This window comes from Populus euphratica, unplaced genomic scaffold, assembly GCF_000495115.2.
Source record: "Populus euphratica unplaced genomic scaffold, PopEup_1.0 scaffold157.1, whole genome shotgun sequence".
Classification (NCBI taxonomy): Eukaryota; Viridiplantae; Streptophyta; class Magnoliopsida; order Malpighiales; family Salicaceae; genus Populus; species Populus euphratica.
Genome location: NW_011500044.1, coordinates 15,928 through 38,882, shown reverse-complemented (window position 1 = coordinate 38,882; position 22,955 = coordinate 15,928). Strand labels below are relative to the sequence as shown.

At 32.5% G+C, this 22,955-nt stretch overlaps 2 protein-coding genes and 1 pseudogene across 3 annotated transcripts; 1 reads left to right on the top strand and 2 right to left on the bottom strand.

Annotated features, from left to right (window-relative positions):
• The window catches only part of LOC105107344 (putative receptor-like protein kinase At4g00960), an 8,956-nt pseudogene extending 6,907 nt beyond the window's left edge, over positions 1-2,049 (top strand).
• Positions 2,050-8,253: 6,204 nt separating this feature from the next.
• On the bottom strand, positions 8,254-11,394 carry LOC105107341 (putative receptor-like protein kinase At4g00960). Of its 2 annotated transcripts, XM_011001234.1 has the most exons (8): positions 10,391-11,394; positions 10,166-10,288; positions 9,899-10,020; positions 9,548-9,758; positions 9,161-9,398; positions 8,917-9,064; positions 8,633-8,831; positions 8,254-8,599 (listed from the first exon to the last, which is right to left on the bottom strand). In XM_011001234.1, exons 1-8 carry the CDS (start codon positions 11,229-11,231, stop codon positions 8,493-8,495), a joined length of 1,989 nt encoding a protein of 662 aa, XP_010999536.1. In that variant the 5' UTR covers positions 11,232-11,394; the 3' UTR covers positions 8,254-8,492. The 2 variants fall into 2 exon arrangements, with proteins under 2 accessions (XP_010999536.1, XP_010999535.1); XM_011001233.1 differs by having other exon boundaries at positions 8,254-8,831; positions 10,391-11,393.
• A 5,537-nt stretch (positions 11,395-16,931) lies between these two features.
• LOC105107340 (cysteine-rich receptor-like protein kinase 10) lies at positions 16,932-20,986 on the bottom strand. Its single transcript, XM_011001232.1, has 7 exons — positions 20,098-20,986; positions 19,108-19,236; positions 18,494-18,615; positions 18,197-18,407; positions 17,825-18,062; positions 17,509-17,656; positions 16,932-17,405 (listed from the first exon to the last, which is right to left on the bottom strand). Exons 1-7 carry the CDS (start codon positions 20,945-20,947, stop codon positions 17,052-17,054), a joined length of 2,052 nt encoding a protein of 683 aa, XP_010999534.1. The 5' UTR covers positions 20,948-20,986; the 3' UTR covers positions 16,932-17,051.
• Between the last annotated feature and the right edge of the window lie 1,969 nt (positions 20,987-22,955).

Sequence of the window (22,955 nt, the reverse complement as noted above, 5' to 3'; positions counted from 1 at the left end):
TATATATATATAACTAACTAACTAAAGCTGAATTGAATTGAATAACAGAAAATAAAGAGCATAACAAGAGTTCTCATTTTCTCTAGTCTCTCAAACAGTTTCTCTACATTTACAACAACAAATACAGTCTAACATGGTAATTTATGCAGAATCCAATGGTGTCTCATTTCACTGCTGTGAAACGAATTTTACACTACCTTAAAGGCACACTGCATATTGGTATTTCTTACACTAAAGGAGATTTGCAGCTCAAGGCGTTTAATGATGCTAACTGGACAGGGGATCTTAATGACAGACGCTCCACTACTGGCTTGGTAATCTTTTTGGGCAACAATCCTATATCATGGTCTTCTAAAAAGCAACAAACTATGTCCTGATCATCAATAGAGGCTGAATATTGAGCCTTATCCTTTACTACCACTGAAGTGGATTGGCTCAAGCAGTTATTAGCCTTTCTGCATGTTTCATTACCTCATAATCCTGTTCTTTTTTGTGATAATCTTTCTGCCATTGCTCTATCCTTTAATCCTGTTCAGCATTAACGAACCAAACACATTGAGGTCGATGTGCATTTTGTTCATGAACGAGTTTTCCAGAAGTAATTGTCAGTTCAATTTGTTTCCTCATAGGAACAGTTTGCTGATATTCTCACGAAAGGGTTAAGTGCTCCTCTCTTTCGCACTCATTGCTGCAATCTCAGACTTAGTTCTCCACCCTCCTAATTTTAAAGGGGGATGTTAGAGTACAGTGATGATAAGTGTAGACATGATTACTAAGTTTGTTAATTGGTTAGCTGTTAGTCACTCAGTTAGTTAGTTAGCAAAGTTAGTTACATGCAGTTAAGTTGTTACAGCTGCATGTATATATATATAACTAACTAACTAAAGCTGAATTGAATTGAATAATAGAAAATAAAGAGCATAATGAGAGTTCTCATTTTCTCTAGTCTCTCAAATAGTTTCTCTATATTTACAACAATAGATACAGTCTAACAATGAGAACATGAATCCAAAAATCTCAGATTTTGGAATGGCAAGAATGTTTGTTATGGATCAAGCTCAAGATAGCACGAGTAGAGTAGTTGGGACCTTGTAAGTATATACTGCCAGTCTGCCACATATTTTTCAAAATATAATAATTGATAGGACAAAAATGAAATAATTTATAGTAGATTTTCTGCGGCCATTTTTAATCTAGAATTAATCCAATCTGATGATTCCATGCAGCGGGTATATGGCTCCAGAATATGTTATCCGTGGACATTTCTCAGTTAAATCAGATGTATATAGCTTCGGTGTCTTAGTTTTAGAAATTGTTAGTGGTCGAAAGATTGGTGGCAGCGGCATAGGAGATGATAGAGAGGACCTTCTAACCTATGTAAGTATCAACAGTGCTTAATTTTATTGATTCTGTTTGAATAATGTGCATGAACTTTATCTAAATTTTTGCAGTCATGGAGAAAATGGAATGAAGGGACACCTTTAGACCTAATAGATCTTGCCTTAAATATTGGTCCAAGAAGTGAAATTATGAGATGCATCAACATCGGATTAGTTTGTGTTCAGGAAAATAAAGCCCTCAAACCAACTATGGCTCAAGTTTCTATGATGCTTAGTAACTACTCTATCACTCTCGCAGCACCCTCAAAACCTGCATTTTTTATGAACGGAGAAACGTCGATTCTGCCATTGATGAATGCTTTAATGTTAACTGAGTCGGATGAATCCAGAACTAAATCTCCCCAATGGTCTAACAATGAGGTTTCCATCTCTGAGATAGACCCTCGATGACATCCAAAGGTAATGGGCAAGTTACGAAACATGTTGGTGGTGCAACTTTGCTTCAAATTAAGTCACATCATTATTCGTTTTGGTGGAAGCAGAAGCTTTGGTTTTTTGTTGAACTTGAAGCCAAATGCTATGGTGCAGTAAGAAAAGAATACAAGAGAAGGACCATATTGGATTTCCGGATTGTTCTATTAGGTCCTTCATTATATTGCTAATGCCTTATAATTATTGTTCCTTTCTTATTTTAAATTCAATATGGAATACAAATGCACTGGTTGTTGATGTGTCAAATTTCAAGCTGTACTATTTTACTTATAATACAGTGCTCACAAAAAGGTAAAGTAATCTTTGTAAGCCTAGAAAGTAACTACTGATTAGAGAGAACCTTTAAACCTTTCTCTGACATGTGGCCTAGTTTTTTTATGCCAAATCATCATCTTCTTTTCTATAGGACTGACTGATGTGATTGACGTTTATGCCCCATGATATGTTTCTCCTATTAATGCAAACATGTTTGCAACTATATTTCTTGCCTTTAAAACCACCAGTACTTATTTGATAATTTTTATAATTTCATTATCTGTTCGGATCTTACAGCCAAGACTATCAATTTGTGCTACGGATAAAAGATTCTTCTTTAAATCTTTTACATGTCGCACTTCTAAAATAGTATGAATTAAGCCATCATAGATCTTCAATTTGATGGTGCCAATGTCAACAATCTCTAAAGCATGATTATCACCCATGAACACTATGCCTCTAGAGATGGGTACATATGTATGGAACCAGTCTTGATTAGGAGTCATATGTCATGTTACTTCTGAATCCATTAGCCAAACCCCCGTGAACTCTTCTCTATATGTAGAGATTATTGCTACTTCACTATATAAAACCTCTTCATCTTCTAAGGTGTTTGCAACACATCTTTGAGGTTTTGTTGACTCTGCAGTATTCTTTATACCCTTTTTAAACCAGTAATCCTTTTTGAAGTGCCTTTTTCTGCAATAATTTAGCATTTCACAATCTTCTTACTTCTAGATTTAGGCCTCCCTTGCCTTTGACTCCCATTGTAGCCACGCTTTGTTGATCTTCCTCTTGACACTAAGAACGCCTCTACTTGGTTCGAATTGTTTCTGTCTCCTTTTTTTTTTGCGCCTATTTTATTCTTCCAAGATAATGGCTGCAACATTATCGAAGGCTAAATAGTTTGAGAGGATATTATTAGTCAAGTTGATAATGAGCTGATCATACGAATCAGGAAGACTTTGAAGTAGAAACTCTGCATGTTCATTTTCATCTATTTGTTGACCCAACATAGTAAGTTGTGAAAATAGAGTTCTTATTGTGTTGATGTGGTTAGTCATCAACGTGGTTTCTACCATTTGAAGGGTAAAAAGTCTCTGCTTTAAGACAATCTTATTGTGCAAAGACTTGGACTCTTATAGCTTTGTTAGAGTCTCTCAGATCTCCTTAGTTGTTTTCTTCTCTGCCACACTTGATAATACTTTATCAGCTAATGCTAAATGTATGTTAGCAATAGCATTGCCATCCATCTCATTCCATTTTACATTATCAGTGATCTCCCTGGGCCAATCCTCAATTGCTGTCAAGCAATTATCTTTCCTTAAAATTACGTTGATTCTCATTTTTCATAGTGAGAAATTGCTCCCCTTGAACCTCTCAATCTCGTACTTTGCTGTCATTTTATTTATCGTGATCTATTCAGCGATCACAGTTTCATAGGTTTGTAACGTATATAGAAATAGTATCGTATAAATAATACTTCATTAAGTAAGTTCTCAGGAAAGATTGGAGGGGTCACAAACAATTCCACTTAAAACTCAATCTACTTAGACAAAACTTCCTAGACTGTATTTAATCACCACACTGACTTTCTATGTACACCAATAGTAACGTATATGAATAATACTGTATGGATAAATAGTGTCATAGATGTGAATAGTAACCATATACAAGAATAACTTTTGTGTATTAACAACATCAACCAGCCAGGCTTTGATACCACTATGCTGGATACTAGCATGCAAACCCGACAAGATAAAAGGTAAGAGATAAGATAAAATGAGAAATGAGACACAAGAATTTACGTGATTCATCCAATTAGGTTATGTCCACAGGCAAGTATAGAAAGATTTTACTAAGTAATGTGAGAATTACAACATCTCTCAAATAATAGAAGAACAACTAAAAAACTCTTTATTATTAGGATAAAACACCCCATTTACTTTCTCATAAATACCTCATAATTTTATGGGATAACTTTTTCTCTCTCACTTTCCTTTTTTTCTCTTTTATTTCTCTGTTGTGTGTTAGATATGAAGCAAGGATACACTATCTATTTATAAACAAGCATTCTTATCTCTGTTTTGCAAAAGATAAGAGCACCAATTGGTGCCAGAAGTGACACCGAATTGCTACTCCTTTTATTGACTTAGGTGGCACCACCGAATTGGTGCTAGTAGGTAGCACCAATTGATGCCAGCTAGCTTCACAGCTTTTGTTGTGTTGGTGCTAACTGATTCGTCTTGCCCTATGGGTAGAGTGTATGAAATATGCAGGTCATGATGGTACTGGAAGAATGAAAGAGTTGCTGCTAAGCATCATAATAACTAAATCCATGGTTGGTCTATCTTCCACATTTTCTTGAACACATAGTAATCCAATATGGATGTATCTGATAACCTCATCAGTTCTTGAAGAAACCCTTGTCAAAACAGGGTCTCACAAATTTACAGCTCTTCCTTGATTCCAACTATCGCTCTTCCTTGATTCCAACTATCGCATGTCTGGAAGAAATTAATTTAAAATGTTCACATATCTTTCAGACATTCAATGATATTTTCTTACCAAATGCATGAAGGAAAAATATTTCTAGAGAAAATATGTTACTTACACTAGTTAGAAGGCATTCCTGAACTTCTTCATGATTCGATGAACTATATATTTTTTTGTCTAGTGATAATTTTGTCTGGTGATAACTTCTCCATGATTCGAATGAACTATAATTTCATCCGGTGATTATATTAAAAAATTATTTTAACTCAATTTAATAGTTTTAGCTGTTAGGTGAGATTTTAAAATATAATTTATATTATTTTTTAACATATTTTTTAAATAAAAACCTTTTAAATTTAAAACTTATATAAGTCTATACTACTTCATCCTATTAATTTGAAGAGCGAATGAAAGTCATGAGATTCAAACTCGTGAATATAATAATTATAAATTTAAATTTTAGATCTTATTTTATTATTTTAAATATTTTTTTGAAATGTGACATGTATTTCCTATAAAATAAATTTTAAAAGAATATTATCAAACATTATTTTCAAAATTATTGGACTAAGATTTAAACTTTTTCGAATTTAGGAGATACAGCACCGCAATTCATGGAAGGAATCATGGAGATGTAATTTATTTTTATAAAATTGACTATATATATATATATAAAGAATTGGGTCGGGTATGTGGATTCTTGTCAGATGGGAAAAGTTCATCTTTTGACTTCATTAAATCCAATGCAGATGTGGACCATGGAATTAGATATTTCAGAACAAAAACGAATGGAGTAAAATCTGTTTCTAATTGACTCGTGACGTCCCTATCGTCATCTCACGATTTTGAAGTCATACCTCTTTTCTTTCTTTGCCGTCACGGATTCGTGATGACTTTATCAAAAATATACTAATCAATTTAATAAGTCAGCACAAAGTTCCTCTTTATGCTTTCTTCTTCTCACAAGATTGACGCAGAACACTTCTTCTTTTTAATTATATTCCAGTGTATTTCTCGTGAAGACGTGAGTGATATAAGATACACCGCAAGCATAAATACTCCTAACTTCGGACTGCAATGCTGAAGCTGAAAAAAAAAAGTAATTCTATGCACAGATACTTTTCACACCATTCTTTTCACCATATTGTGTCGATATTCTTTATTAATTTTTGGTTTGCATTTCAAACATTGGGAACTTTTTTTTCTCTCCAGTTTCTATGTTTTCTACTGGGAATTGATCCATGGCTTGCTTTTTTCTTTTTGTTCAAATTCCGGCACTTACCATTCCAACATTCATTTATGAGGGGTTTTTGGGTTGATTCCATGTCAATGATGGAGGAGATTTTGACCAGAATTAAAAACAGATGAGTAGATGTAATGGAATGATCATCCATCTATGTGTGGGTGTGTGTGTGTGTAAAACAGATGTGAGTTAATTTTTCTATATAATTTAAAGTAATTTATTGTAAGGTCATAGAATTGATTAATTATAAACAATGAAATAATTATAATCAATCATAAAATGAGCAGAATCATTGTGATAGTGATGAAGTATTATATAATGAGATAGTAGTAATATATATTATAGTAAAAACAATAATATTTTTTTAAAAAAATAATCCTATCACCATAGAAGGTGATGAATAATTTTCTTTATTAAACATAGAAAATTGAAGGGAATAATGAAAGAGTGGTGATATAATAATAATAATTTTTTAATAAGTTCTAATCAACTTAGGGTCTATTTAGCGCAACAGTGCAACCATTGTTTCACTAAATGTAATATTTTTTTTATAAATTATTTTTATATATTTAGATAATTTTGAAGTGCAGATATTAAAAATATATTTTAAAAAATATATTTTTTTTTAATGTATTTCACAAAAAAAAAAACACTTTAGAAATCAATTTCTATCATAATCCAAACACTCCCTTATTAAGCAATTACATTTTTATTGCAGTGGAAAACTTGCGGCAACTATGAAGGAAAAAAGTTAGGGTTATTTTTTCTTAGAGCTTAAAGAATTTTATATCCCTATTGGTTTTGCAAATTGTTAATCGCCATTCTCAATAATTTGATCTTAGCTTTACTTTTTAGTACTTTTATTGGAATTTTATATTTTGTCCGTATATAATTATTTAAAAAAAATAAAACAAACAATGCAATCAAAAAAATAAAACAGAATTAAATTAAAATAAAAAAATTATATTCTTAATTTTAAAAAAATATTATTAAATTTAATTTATCTATCTACTAGAAAAAATATAAAAAATGAAACAAAAATGGATCTTTACAAGAAATAAAAGAGCAAGGTGGAACATAGATACTAGTGAGATATGCCAACAGTTGCTCGAAGATATTCAATTTATCCCTCAAGTTGGCTTCATCAACCCTAAGTCGGGTGTCTTCACTTGAATTTGTTCTTACGTGTCTTCATGGATGAGTGATGATTACTGGCTCGATCTAGATTATACAGTCAAAGACACTTAAACCCATTTATATATCCTACTAGAAGATTCAACATCCAACAATAGATTGAGATTGAGTTTTGGATGGGTTGAAGAATTGTTTCCGTATCTTTTATACAATCAAGTATTATATGTTTCTTAAAAAAAAAAAAACTGGTCATAAAATATAATAACTAAATAATATTTAAATTGTGAAATTTTTTTATTATATTACGTTTATATTATAAAATTAAACTTAATTTCATCAAATAACAAACAAATATAATTTTTTAAAATCTCAAATAAACCCTAACAAATACAAAATCATTCTTTTATACCATAAATTTCTCAAGCAAAAAGTTATAAAACAAGTAAATATACAAACAAACTACATATATTATACAAAAATACCAAAAAATTAACATAAAAAATGAGTTAATAGATTTACATACTTGATGTGACAAGTCTTCAAAAGAATAGGGATACTAACAATGAATGTTAGGATGACCAATTTGTGATAATAAAAATTAAATTTGTGATAAAATGGGTTACAACCTATGAAACATTTTTTCATTGGTTATTTACCTTGATTATTACTTAACATACCCTGTGAAACCAATGATAATTTAATTTTAATGAGCATATACTAACATCACCTGTATTGTCATCGTAGCCTCGCTTGCTTATTAAAGTGACCGTTATCAATAAATAATCATTATTAATCAATAATTAGGTTGAGCTTATTGTATGCTTGCAACCTAAGAATATTACGGGAACAACCGTAAATCAAATTCAAAGTCAAAATTTGATGTTTTCTTCTCGGATATAACAATAAACAAGGAGTAAATACTCCAAGTAGAAAAGTTATGCCACAAAAGGCACATTTATGGTTTTCATAGCAATAAATGATAGAGACTTGAAGGAGTAAATACTTGTTTTCATAACAATAAACAAGGAGTAAATACTCCAAATAGAAAGATGAATCAATAATTCAAGATTTGATGAATCATTGAAATAAAATAGTAAATAAAATAGAAGGCAGACAATAAAAAAAATTAAAAACACAGTGTTTTAAAGTGATTGAATAGACGGTATAAAGTCACTTGCCAAAAAAAAAGAAGTTAATATTTAAAGTAAGATATAATTAACTTGCTCTAATACAATGTAGAAGTTTAGAATATAAAAGAATTTTACAATTCCATAATTTAATTATATATATTTATTCAACTCATGTAGAAATTATATTGTCATACAACAAAATATATAATGAAATATAATAGAACAAATTATACAAGATGTTTCATCATTCTCTTTAAGATGACCGAAATAATTTTGTGATTGTCTTGAATTGTTCTCTCCCTTGATTTCTTCCTTTAGTTAATTAGGAAATAGTCAAGAATATTTACTGGATTATTTTCTTAATAATGACAAACCCCATTCTTTCGCTATATGATGAGGAAATTATCGAGGATCTAACTCAGTAATTGAAATCTCATTCTTCGATGGTGGGACAGTCTTAAGGTGGGATTGCGTCATCCTTGAAGTATAGCTGGTCAATGAAGAAGCTGCTTGATATGCTCTTCTGCTAATAAAAAATGCTGGTTTAGAAGGTATTTGTAAAGTAAAAGAAGAGTTGCTTAGCATCAGAACAACTGAAGCCATTGTCGGCCTGTCAGCTACATTTTCTTGAACGCAGAGTAACCCGATGTGGATGCATCTCATCATTGCAGCTGTTGAGTCGTTCCTCAAAATGGGATCTATAAGATCTAAAGCAGTCCCTTCCCTCCAACGTCTCCATGCCTACAAAATTTATCCGAAGTGAATTCACAATATTGAAGGGTAAATCTTTCAATGATGTGTTTCATTTGTAGATAGTTGTACTTACATGGCTCGTAAGGTGCTCCATGTCATCTCCATCGCGGAAACTATGTTTTCGACCGCTCACAATCTCCAAGACTAGCACTCCAAAACTAAACACATCTGACTTGACCGAGAACTGTCTTTGCCTTGCATACTCTGGAGCAATATAGCCACTGAAATGGTACATTAACAGATCTTAGTTGCAATGGTGCGAATCATAAGCATTCAGTATTCACACCTCTTTCATTATTGCTATAAATTAGACTTACAAGGTTCCAGCGATCCTCGATGCAGCATCATGAGTTTGATCAGTTTTCATTAACTTTGCCATTCCAAAATCTGAAATTTTAGCATTCATGTTTCCATCTAACAGAATGTTGCTAGGCTTGAGATCACGATGAATAATCCGGAGCTGAGAATCTTGATGCAGGTACAGGATCCCTCTAGCTATGCCTTCTATGATTTTGCAGCGCTTCTCCCAATCCAGGATGAATCGTTTGTTTGGATCTAAGCGTTCATAAAATGAAAGCTTCAGAAACTTCGGAAAACTTGTCTATAGAATTTGAGACTAGTTACAATTCTCTTACAAACATGAATTGATCTTTATAAAAAAAATGAAGAGGAAAAAAAAAAGATAATATGGAATTCGGGATTACCATGTATAAATTGATCGAGACTTGAATTAGGCACAAACTCGTAGATTAGAAGCTTTTCTGTTCCTTCCAAGCAGAACCCCAGTAACCTAACAAGATTCCGGTGATCAAGTTTGGCTAGTAGCCGTACCTCATTCTTAAATTCAACTTCTCCTTGCCCAGAATTACTTGATAATCTCTTTACAGCTATAGTTTGTCCGTCTGCAAGTATACCCTGAAGCATATATCCATTGAGAAAAGGAAACAGAGAAGATTAAGTGCATCAATTTGAAAAATGAATTAACCTTCAAAGTTCTTTTTTAAAAAATAAAAAAAATCGATGCCGTTTATTTTCTACTAGTTATAATAAAGTACCTTGTAAACAGCACCAAAACCACCTTGTCCAAGCTTATTATCATCAGAGAAGTCGTTTGTTGCAAGTTTGATGGTGGCGAATTTGAATTCCCAGCATTTTGTACTACTAATTTCATCGAAATCTTCACAAAATGCAAGTTGTTAATGTTTTGTTTCCAAAATTAATTTGTAGATTGTTTGGAAGAAAAACAAATTATCTAGTGAATTTGATTCGCATTAATGAACCCAAGCTGTTTAATATGTAAGAACCAATAAGCTATAACTTACTTTCGACCTCTTGCTTTGGCTTCCTAAAATGGAAAATGGTGAGAATGAGGATAACAAGTGCCAAGAAGATAGATGTAGGGACGATGGTAACAATAACTGTCCGAGAAGCAGTATTCTCCTTCCCTGCCAATCCCAGCCATGTTTAAGATAGAAATTACAGAAGCCGAAACTGGAAACCGTGAAACAAGTGGAATAATTTCAGTATAGAAAAAGAAGTTAGCCTACCTTTCCTGATTGTGGTATTGGTTGGTGGAGGAGAACTAATAACAAATGGAGGAGATGATGGAGATGGAGACGGAGATGGTGATGGTGATGGTGATGGAGATGTTACTTGTGGAAATAAGTCGTAGAAGGGATAAATCTCCCACCGAAAAACACAGTTTGGTTTCAGGACAATACCTCCTTGATTCCCGTAGCAACAACTTTTATAGGCATCTACGGATTGTTGTAGGCAAACACTGCAATTACTCGGTGATACATCAGGAGTGCACTGCATAAATACATAAATTTTTTGAGTGGATGGTAGGTCTGCTGTCTCAACTGCTGGCATAAGCCTGGATGAGCCCGTGGAAGCGTTTTTTACCGTTTCTCCCAAACCACTCCAAAATTGTTCAAACTGTCTAAAAGTTGCGTCAATGATACCCAAATTATATACAATTCTAGGAGGAGATGGATCAAGTGATCCTAAAAAATAACGATTCGCATAATGTACAATACATGGAACTGGATTCCCTCCCCATGAAATTGCTTCTTTTTGGTTTGGACATGCTGCCATGAGAGTTTGAATAGTAGAATTGACGTAGCTGGAACAATTTTCAGCTGATAGGGAAGCCATACAGAGCACAAGACCATAAACTGTGTCATTGCCTAAACCTATTGTAGTATTATAGAAACCCCCACTGGCTGTGACATTGGCAGCTAGTGAACGGAGAACAAGGTCTCGGTTTTTTGCATAGGTGCTATTAGCTGTAAAGTTTCCTGTGTTATAACAGACTTCAGCACCGGTAAGAGTGATGCTTGCGATAATAACATGAAAAAGAAGAGAGACGATAGTTTTAGAACCCATTTCAACAGAGGAAATATTAACTTCTGTTCACAATTTCTTTCTTCGTGAAAGAAATCCCTTGCATAGATGGTATTTTATATACCAAGAGGCTACTGGCCACATTGGCATGGCCAATTTGTTAACGAATTTAGGACAAAAAAAGAGGTAGCAATTTCGATGGTGCCATCTATTGGAAAGTACTATATATCTTGACTTTCCGCGTAAGAATCGATCAAGAAGTTTTGAGGTTAAATCGTGGGGTTTTCTTAGAGATATTCAAGTGATTAATTGATTTATTACAAAATAAATCTAATTGATTTCTTTCTGTTGTCATGTATCATCCATTATAAATAAGAATTTTTTTAAAAAATCTATTTATATATCAATGCATTTATCAATGTATCATCCATTTATTTATTGTAGTTAGGCTGCATTTTTTATTTTTAGATTCGTGGGTGTCCGGACCAGTTTGCGCGCACCACGACTAATCCCACGGGCCCTGAAGTTAACGACCATGTAAGCCTCTAGTGGCCATCATATGAGTAACCAAGGACTCGAACCTGAGATTACAGAAGGAGCAAATCCTTTGATCCCAAGTCCTTATCACTTGGCCACCACCTAGATAGTTAGTTAGGCTGCATTTTAGTTTTATGGCAAAGGTAGTTGATTACTAAAATGATTTACCCAGTTCTTTTAATTAACAAAAAAATATATTTATTCAACGTGCAAATAGCGTTCCCAATAATAAAAAAAATTATTTAATCTATAAGAAATTCATTTTTTATTTTTTTTTTTGTAGTTAGGCTGCATTTTAGATTTATGGCAAAGGTTGTGGGTGGGAAATGATCGTTATCACAGTGTGAAATGGCGACTTTACTTGTGGTCCCAATTCCTGACTGCTTAATTGCCTTTAGACTGTATAAAATTATTCAAAGGCTCCGTGGAAGACACAGACACATTGGCTGTGACAAAAAAAAACAAAGAAGAAGTCAATAGACTCAGTCTAACTTCTTGTTTGGTTTGAAGACTTACCGGATGTCCTACACTAGCGTTGCTGAATATTCATGGAGAAAAATCGAGATATTATTTGTCGAGTTCAAAATTGGACCTACCAGATGTCCCACACTAGCGTTGCTGAATATTCATGGAGAAAAATCGAGATATTATTTGTCGAGTTCAAAATTGGACCTACCAGATGTCCCCCACAAGCGTTGCTGTGTTAGAATTTCAGAACTTTGATGTTGGAATAGCAAAACAACGTCATTAATTAATCACTATAAACAACACGTTAGCGAATATCGGAATCACTAGCATAAATACCCACGCGCATGGTCGTAGTTAACATTATAAAATTATTTTTAGCTTGTTCCCTTTGAGGTGTCGCTAATCTTCTTGCAAGTTTTTTTTTTTTTTATTAGTGAACATTAGTTACAATATCATAACGTCCAAAGAAAACTTGAATACAATGTTCTCTTAAACGTAAAAAAAATAAAAAATGAGAAGGACATGGATAACTCTTTTCCATTGTTATTAATCTGTCATAGCAGCAGTTAAACATTAAAATCTCTCTACCATAGTATTCATGTAAGTCAAGTATCAATTCAACTAAGTGGAAGTTAACTCAACATCACCAAATTAATTTAACAAATCCAAAAATATCAGTAAGGTAACAATACATACAGGGGAGGTTAGGTGTAGCACTAAAAATAACAAATATTATAATTAATTAAAATAAAAATAATTAGCTAATAATATAATTAAAATGTTTCAAATAACTAGTATAGGCAAAGAAATAGCAAAATCATTTTTAATGTGGTTTAGTAAGCCAATATCAACACCTTAAGTATCAAAATTGTATTTGAGCATTGTATTTTTTTACTAGTTCAAGTTTAAAGACTACAATAGTTGTTTGATGAATTCACACTAAGATCTTTACACCATTTAAAGATATTTTCTTTTCAAGATTTTTCTACCACTTAAAGATATACACTTTTTAAGATTTTTTCTTGGTGACAAGAATTTCCACTTAGTAGTATAATCACCAAGAACCCTAACTAATTAGCAAAGATTTTATGGTATTGGACTGGTTACGTAAAATAAAAGATATTATCACCCTTTAAGCATTCTATTTGAGGTAAGTTAAATTGCTAATTTTATATTGAATTCCTAAGAGTTTGTTATATTATGCTACTGATGATAATATTTCTAACTCTAGCATCAGTAAATATTCAATTACGGATATTTCCAATTCTAGCGTTGATAAATATTACATAACAAAAAAAACATATGGTATTCTTACCTCTAACATCAGTTAATAAATTAGTACAATAAATTTAAAAAAATGAATATATTTTTTTATTTTAATTTAAAAAAAAAAAAAGAAGAAGAAAATATATCATATATTAGAGTTGTATTTCATATTAAAAATTCATAGATCAAATATGCAGTGAAATATCTAAAACAAAACAACCCGAAAAAAATGTAAGAGATCGGTAAATAAATCAACGAAAATCTTCCATTTTTTCTTGAATTTTATATAAAAAAAACTTATTTAATCAGATATCAAAACAAAAAAGAATTCAATTAAAAAAATAAAATAAAATGATATGTTTTGCTAAATAAATCGTTAACCATAAACAGATTGAATCAGCTGGGTCTGAGACCTAATCCAGCCTCAACTTTTTTTGGGCTGGGTATCCATAAGGGCTGCACTGGACCAGATGGCCTAAGCCAGTGACCCGGCTGGCCATTGCTTTTTAACCCGCAGGCGTGCGTGAACTGCTAACAAAAACATAGTAATAAAAATGCAAAGGGAAGGGAAAACGCAGGGAGGTCTGGCCGGCTGATGCAATTTTCTCCTCACTGTTTTCCTCTTGTTCTTCCTCTAGTCTTCTTTCTCTCTGCCCTCTTTTTTAACTTTATGGGTTCCTTCCTCTTCTCTGATCTCTCTCTCTCTCTCTCTCTCTACTGTGTTTGCTATGTCTTTTTTGTGTCACCTGTGTTTGTTCCTTTTTTTCCCCTGGTTTCTTGGTTCTCTCTCTGTGTTTTCTATCCTCCTTTGTTCTATGTGTGTTTTCTCCACAGTCCTCTCTGATCTTCGTTTTCCTTTTTCTCTGTGTTCGCTCCCTGCTTCTCTGGTTTTTTTTACTTGTCCGTCTTCTCCCCTGTGTTATGTCCTCCGGTTCGTTCTCTGTTTTTTGTTCTTTTTCGTTCCCCTATCCTCTAGTTTTCTCCCTGTTCTTCCCCTCTGTTTCTTGAAATTTCTTCTGTTTGCGTCTTCCCCCAGCGTTTTCTCTTCTGTCCCCTTGGTTCTATCCCCCAGCCCATGTGGCTTTTCTCTGGCTTATATAAAGACATAGAATGCCACGCGTTGGTAAGGCAAACGAAACGGACTCACAAGACCGTTACATTGATGAAGGAGACGCATCGGGAGGCGCGGGGCGGCTTTTCCTCTTCCAGTTTGGTCTGCTTAAGGAGATGAACAGTGTCCATTGAAGTGGTGCCGTTTTGGGATGGGAATAGCCATTTTCAATTTGGTAACCGACGTTCTGCAATTTTGTAATCAAGCCCTGGTAAATTATAATTAAGACCTTTAAGTTTATCACTATGTACACAATAGTCCTTTAATTTCGTGCCAATCAGCCCCAAACTTTGGTATTTCTTCAATTAAACCCCTGGTTTCATCGATTAAACTAATTTCAAGTTCAATTAAGTCCCCATACTTATCATCAATTATTCAATTAAGCTCTTGATTGGATTATTTAAACTAATCCAAACTTTAATTAAGTCTTCAAAGTTTTAATTTATATTGTCTTAACTTAAATTTCAATTTATTCTTCATTCATTTTATTTTTTCTTTTTTCATCATTATTTTTATTATTTTTTAAAAATAAAATAAAAATAAAAAAAATAAAAAATTAAATTATAACAATAAACAAGCAATCAACCAGTTTACTTGATATAACTATATGGTTGATTATATCAAGTTAAATACAAGGATTTAATAGTTTTCGGTTCTATCCCCCAGCCCATGTGGCTTTCCGCTGGCTTATATAAAGACATAGAATGCCATGCGTTGGTAAGGCAAATGAAACGGACTCACAAGACCGTTACATTGATGAAGGAGACGCATCGTGAGGCGCGGGGCGGCTTTTCCTCTTCCAGTTTGGTCTGCTTAAGGAGATGAACAGTGTCCATTGAAGTGGTGCCGTTTTGGGATGGGAATAGCCATTTTCAATTTGGTAACCGACGTTCTGCAATTTTGTAATCAAGCCCTGGTAAATTATAATTAAGACCTTTAATTTTATCATTATGTACACAATAGTCCTTTAATTTCTTGCCAATCAGCCCCAAACTTTTGTATTTCTTCAATTAAACTCCTTGTTTCATTAATTAAACTAATTTCAAGTTCAATTAAGTCCCCATACTTATCATCAATTATTCAATTAAGCTCTTGATTGGATTATTTAAACTAATCCAAACTTTAATTAAGTCTTCAAAGTTTTAATTTATATTGTCTTAACTTAACTTTCAATTTATTCTTCATTCATTTTATTTTTTTCTTTTTTCATCATCATTTTTATTATTTTTAAAAAATAAAATAAATAAAAAATTAGATTGTAACAATAAACAAGTAATCAACCCGTTTACTTGATATAATTATATAGTTGATTATGTCAAGTTAAATACAAGGATTTAATAGTTTCAACCCAGTAAATCTTGAATTGATATCAGTCCTTTATATATATAATAAGGTGTATGAGTTAATTTCAATATAAAAATTTAAATAAGTAGTAAAAATGAACACTTAATTCTAAATCTTCATTTTGAAAATATCTTCTAAAAAATAAAAATCATATTTATCTATTGTATTATTTAAAAAAAATAGAAAACATTTCAAAATACTAACCTATTAATTAATTATTATTTCAGATTATAGTTCTATAATTACTATTCAATTAATGTTTTATTTGAATTAAATATTGAAGTGATCATTTGTAAAATGATTTCAACTTAGTGCATATTACTGGCTATATATATGAATTTCAATACATGTTACCTCATGAAAAATAAAAAGGTTTCATTATATTTTTTTCTCTTATATAAATGATTCCAATATTATACATCAATATCCTTTGATTCGATAAACAATTCGAGGGGCTTAATTTATAAATATAGTCTGATTCTTTATCATAAAAGAACACATCTTAAATAGTTTTAAAAATGGTAACAAAATGCTATCTTTTTTTATAACAATAATATTACAGACTATTAAAAAAGAAAAATATTTCATCAAAATGATATTCATATCATTTTTTTTTCATTTGTTTTTTCTTTTTCGAGGTAGTTTTATACGAAACATAACCATTACTTCAGCCCCGAACATAACCCTTCATTCGACCGCTCGTATTCATGCATTTCAATAATTTTTTTCTTTTTCAATGATGAAGTATTATTTCAATCATTTTTTCCAATGATAAATAACAAAATATAACAATGTATGAATAACATAAATGTTGTCAAAAAATTGATGTACGACACGCACTATCGCCCACTTGCCATTCAGTTATGTATGAATAACATAAATGTATTAAGGATGACCAAAAATGATAAATCGGAAAATGTACAAAAAAGAATATCATTCTCAATTAAAACATTCAAAGGTCATTAATTAAATTTTATGCTTAATTTTATTAATCTAATAAGAAAAAATAAAAGTAGTGATATTCTAAGGTCAATAAAACATTGATACGATGTCAAATATTTATCCCAATCCAAACATTCAAATGATTGACTGAAACCACAGAACTGGTTTTATATTAAATCTCTGCATCTAAACCATTATCTAGGATACAACTCAGTAATTGAAACCTCATTTTTGGACAAAGGGATCACAGCTTCAGATTCAGATAGCGAGGACTCAGTCACCCTTGAATTATGCCCCATTGAGGATGACAGATCTGATTGATATGTGCTGCTGTTCATAAAAAATGCAGGTTGAGAAGGTATTTGCAATGTGAGGGAAGAGCTGCTTAGCATGAGAACTACTGAAGCCATTGTCGGCCTTTCAGCTACATTTTCTTGAACGCAGAGTAACCCAATGTGGATGCATCTCATCATTTCTGTTGCTGAGCCACTACTCAAAACGGGATCTATGATATCTTGAGCAGTCCCTTCCCTCCAGTTTCTCCATGCCTACAAAATTTATACAAAGTGAATTCACAATACTGAAGGGCTTGCAGATATCCCTATAAAGCCTTAAATAACGTGTTTGATTTGTGAATTGTTCTATACTTACATTGCTCATAAGGTGCTCTATGTCATTTCCATTGCGAAAACTATTTTTTTTACCAGTCACAATCTCCAAAACTAGCACGCCGAAACTAAATACGTCTGACTTGACCGAGAAGTGTCCTTGCATTGCATATTCTGGAGCCATATAGCCACTGTTTATCATCAACGAAAAGTTTAATATTATTAGATTCGACAATGGTGACAATGTTTAACATCATTTATATTGTTGGGACTTTTCATTTCTTTTTCTTTGATACGATGCAATAAAGGATGAGCTTAATAAATGGTAATTGTGCTGTTCATCATGTTCAGATACTTACTAGGTTCCCACAATTCTACTTGTATTGCCTTGAGTTTGATCCACTACGAACAACCTCGCCATCCCAAAATCTGAAATTTTCGGATTCATCTCTTCATCTAACAAAATGTTGCTGGCTTTGAGGTCACGATGAATGATTCGAAGTCGAGAATCCTCGTGAAGGTAAAGGAGCCCTCGCGCAATTCCTCCAATAATCTTGTAACGTCTCTCCCAGTTCAAATGCACACGCTTGATTGGATCTACAGTTCAAGGAATCGCATGGCTCAATTTACTCAAGTGAAAGAGTACGAGAAACATTCATTTGTGCTTCTTATTTCGAAGGAGACTCAATTGCTTATAATACAACTGTAAATTTGCTGGTTGCTAGCCTTACCAAATATGAAGTGATCAAGGCTCGCATTAGGCACAAACTCATAGATAAGAAGCCTTTCAATTCCTTGCAAGCAGAAACCTAGAAGCCTGACCAAATTCCGGTGCTGGAGTCTTGCCACCAATAAGACTTCATTTTTGAATTCCAAATCTCCTTGCCCAGAGTCCTTAGAAAGTCTTTTCACAGCAATCTCTTGTCCGCTAGGAAGTGCTCCCTGAAATCATATCAATCCATTACTCCATGTATCTTCTTGAGCATTGCGACTTAACTATATGTAAGTAGAAGTATATCCTTTACTACCTTGTAAACAGCACCAAATCCACCTTGTCCCAGCTTATTTTTCTCCGAGAAGTCCTCTGTCGCATCTCGAATGGTGCTGAATGCAAATTGCAATGATTCTGCACTTTCTATTTCGTCCCCAGCTTCAAAAGTTGAACGAATTAGCATGCACGGAAACATAATTGAATTAGAGATTATGGAAGAAACGTAAATTGTATTTAGTTAGTTTTTAAAAGCTAAATCAACGTAAATAGATTAAAAAATATTTTCTAATCAACGTAAATTTTTATATTTTTTTTTATTTTAAAAATAAATTATGGAAGAAACGTAAATTGTATTTAATAACCTTAAGAAATAAAAAGGAAAAAAAAAACCTTAAGAAGAACTAATCATTGAACATCTTTGATGTGCAAAACGTGTTGTGTCTACTGTTTGTGAGAATCCTTCTCACGTACTTTTAAAATAACGTAAATTATGGAAGAAACGTAAATCCATAGTTAGCTTAAAAAAAATAGATAAAAAAATAAAAAAATGTATTTATTTTTAAAATAAAAAAATTAGAGCCCCTCTCATCGTCTATTTCAATACAATTCAACAACCAAATACTATCTTCAGGCAACCAAATTATTACTTACTTTCAATCCTTTCCTTTTCCCTTCGCTTTCGTGTTCTTATGAATAGGCACATGCAGATGACGAGGATCACAGCACCGACAGCCGGGACAACAGTAATGACAATGATCCGATATGTGTTGCTCTTCTTTCCTGCATCAACCAACGTGGCCCTAAAATTTTGAGGAACTTGATTCGAGACTTGTGAGTTCGGAATGTGGACAGTCCCAATGATTGAGGCCTGATGACCCAAAGCAAAGTTGTCCCCATGACTCGCAAAAAGCTTAACAATCAGCTAATTTTCATTTCTTTTAAAAGAATATATTCAAATCCTATCATGTTCCATAATCTAAACCATAAAAAATAATAAACAGATTTTTTAGGCTAAATTACAATAACTCCTATTACAAAATTATAGAAAACATTTAAAATTTTGAAAATTTGACAAAACACCTCGACTATATCCAAAGTATCTTTAATTGCTGTTATAAAAAAATAGTTAAATAAAACAAATTCCAAAAGTAGAAAAAAATATAAAAATAAGAAATAAGAAATAAGAAATGGCTGAAATTAATATTGCTGATGTACTAAAAAAATTCCAAAAGTAGATAAAAATATAAAAATAAGAAATAAGAAACGGCTGAAATTAATATTGCTGATGTACTAATAAAATAACCAAGTCCCATTTTTTATATTCTTTCTCTAATTTGTTTAGTTTTTTAATTTAAATATCTTTTCAAATGGATTTTGGATAAAGCTTCAGCAATATGTTTTTATATATGGAAAAGGCTTTTTTCTTGATGCTCTCTATAATTTTATAATATCTCAAGAAGGTTATTGTAATTTACTCTACTCTTAATATTAATTAATTAATGCACTCCTACTTTTCTTTTTTCTCTTTTTGCCATACCTAATTGAAATTGAATGATTTAAGGATCATTAAACTATAAAATTACTAAATCAAAACATCAAAATCAAAGTGCAGGAGGGAGTTAATAACAATCCAAGGCCTACCTTGTGCTGGTGCAGGAAGAGATGTAGGTGATGATATTTGTGGTGGTGGAGGTGATGGTAATATCTCAAGTGTACCATTAAAAAATTGTCCAATCTCCCACCTCAAATTGCAGCTTGGTCTTATGAGTTTAGCTCCAATCTTCCCTCGTACGTTCCCATTACAACAGTTTGTACTCATCCGAAAAAGGTCAAGCAGGCAACTGGAGCACTGCCCCTCAGACAAGTCAGGCGTGCATTGAACAATAGCATATACTGTTTCAACTCCAGCACTTTGGTTTCCAGTTGCGAACTTCTTTAAAGAGTTCCCTGATGCAGCTTTGTCTCGAAGTCTGGCAAATAATGTTTGGAGTGCCTGATTAAATAGAGTTACATCCAAAACATTCTGTAAATTCCAATTGTAGAAAGATGGTTGCTCATCTACAACACCGAATATAGATCTGTTTGAGTATCGTATCATACAGAGTGCGTAAACTCCAAATGCCCCCATCTTGTTAGGACAAACCTCTAAGATCTTATGAGCAGAGTCATTAACGCAACTTCGACAAACATCAACCGCAACGTCTCCTCTGCATAGTGCAATTGCATTTACTCGATCAGGAAATTCGCCAACGGATAGATTGTAAAATCCGTAGTCAATTTGAGTGTCGGATGCTAGGGAGGAAAGAAGGCTGTTGAGGTTTCTTTGGTACGTGCTATTGGTTGTGTAGTTGCCGGTGTTGTTGTAGTTACAGTTATAATAAATGAATTTCGGCTGAGCAGTTGTAAGGGAAGGTTGGAGTAGAAGGATGTAAGAGAACGAAAGAAGGAGCACTAATTTTGAAGAATCCATTGGCACCGTGCTTGCGTACATGGTGAAGTGGTATGGCCTTGTGATATTTAATTGTTGGTACAAGCCCATGGTTTTTATTTTTATTTTTTTATTAATGAAACTGTTTTCTTATTTATTTATTAAGGACACCTACTTTGAATTGACCATAAAATATATGGCACTCGGCACCTTGACGAGGATTGGCACGTGCAAAAAGGCTCTTTTAGGGATCTCTTGACAACTAAAATGACGGGGATAACCTTTACACTCAGCAGCCATCCAAAGTCAGCAACTTTTAAAGATGAAAAAAAATAAAACCCTCGTAGCGGGGAACTCTTGAAGGGGCAGGGCTTTTCCTTGCAGATAATGGTGCCGTGTTCAATGCCTATGCTCAAACCCGATATTTAAAAATCCATAACTATATATATAATTATATACTTATTATTATTATTACTAATTACTATATCCTTAATAGAATAGTAATTTCAATCCTACCACTAATTAAGAAAAACATCAATAGAATAAAACCATTAAAAAAAATTATTAACACTATATATTAAAACAAAAGAGACATTTGCCTTTTAATTCCATTATTTATGACTAATCTCTTTCTTCTACATTTTTTTTTTAATTTTCATCATTAGAATTTATTTAATTTTAATTTATCATCACAAATTATGTTGGCATTCTTTTATTTATTAGGATTTGTTATATTTTGCATGTTCTCGCGTATGGGATATCTCAAAGGTTATACTTACCAAAAAAAAAAAGATATCTCAAAGGTTATTCTAGAGTTATATTAAACATTGTTATGAAATAAAATTTTCAATTATAGTAAAAATAACTTATGACTAATCTTTCTCTTTGTCATCATTTTCAATTATTTTCTCTATTCTCTCTTCAATTCAAGGACTAGTAAATAAATAAATAAACTATAAAAAAAAATTAAAATTATTGTCAATTTGGAGTAAGTGATGTTTTTCCACGCTTTATTTCTTAGTCATTTATCTTTTAATTTGATTTTTTTCTATAATTATAAATTCAATTCTATCTAATTAAGCTATAAAAAGATACAATTGCAATTGAGAAAAGAGTTAAAAAAATGAAAAACGAAAACTCGGATCTTTTAATATATAGTTAATATCCATTACTTAAAGAATTTTGGGATACATAAGAAAGTGATGGAATTATGAATTTGAATAGCATATGGCCACGTTTCGTTGGAGACATTTGTGGATGATAAAGAGACCCCAAAATGATATATTATTAGGGATGTTGGCATAGAAAGGAAAAATGGATGTTCGAGAGAAGTTTTGGGAAGATAATTTGAAAAGCTACCCAAAATGAAAAAAATGTTTTATAGGGTATGGTTGTGATTGCATCTTCTTCACAAAAGGTGCTAAAAAAATAAGGAGAACATAGAGAAGAAACTATATGGAAATATGTGATACTGGGGCCACTCATATCTTTGTTCCAAAGAATAGAGAGAAGATAGAGTTTCAACATTTATTTTCCATGAATGAAGAAAGAAAAACTTTAAAAAAATGTACAAATTGGTATCAAGCAATTGATTGAGAAAGAACATCAACATGGAACAAATTGGACAAGTTGCCTTGAGCGCCAACAGTCTTGGCAAACCAAACGCGGAATTTCTTGTTTTTTTCCATGAATGAAGAAAGACAACTTGATCTAACCCTACAATTCTGACTTATTGACAAACCCACCACACACTTGTGCTAGCTGAAGCTGCCGGCAAACTTCCAAAATGAGAAAATATTGTGAAATCCCATAAGTTTCTGATTGCTAGGTGTGGTACGAATCTAAACCAAAGTCTGGAAACTATTCAAAATCCTCCTTGTTCTTGAAAGGTTTTCACATATTTAAGTCCTTCTAAAATGGCCACCCCATAACGGAAATGACAGCCTTCAGCTTACTATTTTCAATTGAAACGATGGCCGTTGATTTGTCCAAAGAACTTTGATATTTTATTGTGACTATAACACCAAATTGTTTTGTATAAAAGGGGGAAAAATGCACAATTTGCATCATT

Coding starts and splice junctions, on each gene's coding strand:
- LOC105107341 (XM_011001233.1), bottom strand. CDS start 11,231: ATGGGTTCTAAAACTATCGTCTCTCTTCTTTTTCATGTTATTATCGCA. Junction 9,399..9,547: donor TCTCGATCAATTTATACATG/GTAATCCCGAAT, acceptor ATGAACGCTTAG/ATCCAAACAAACGATTCATC. Junction 8,832..8,916: donor TGGAGCACCTTACGAGCCAT/GTAAGTACAACT, acceptor TAAATTTTGTAG/GCATGGAGACGTTGGAGGGA.
- LOC105107340 (XM_011001232.1), bottom strand. CDS start 20,947: ATGTACGCAAGCACGGTGCCAATGGATTCTTCAAAATTAGTGCTCCTT. Junction 19,237..20,097: donor TCTTCCTGCACCAGCACAAG/GTAGGCCTTGGA, acceptor TGGTTGATGCAG/GAAAGAAGAGCAACACATAT. Junction 17,657..17,824: donor AGTAGAATTGTGGGAACCTA/GTAAGTATCTGA, acceptor GATGATAAACAG/TGGCTATATGGCTCCAGAAT.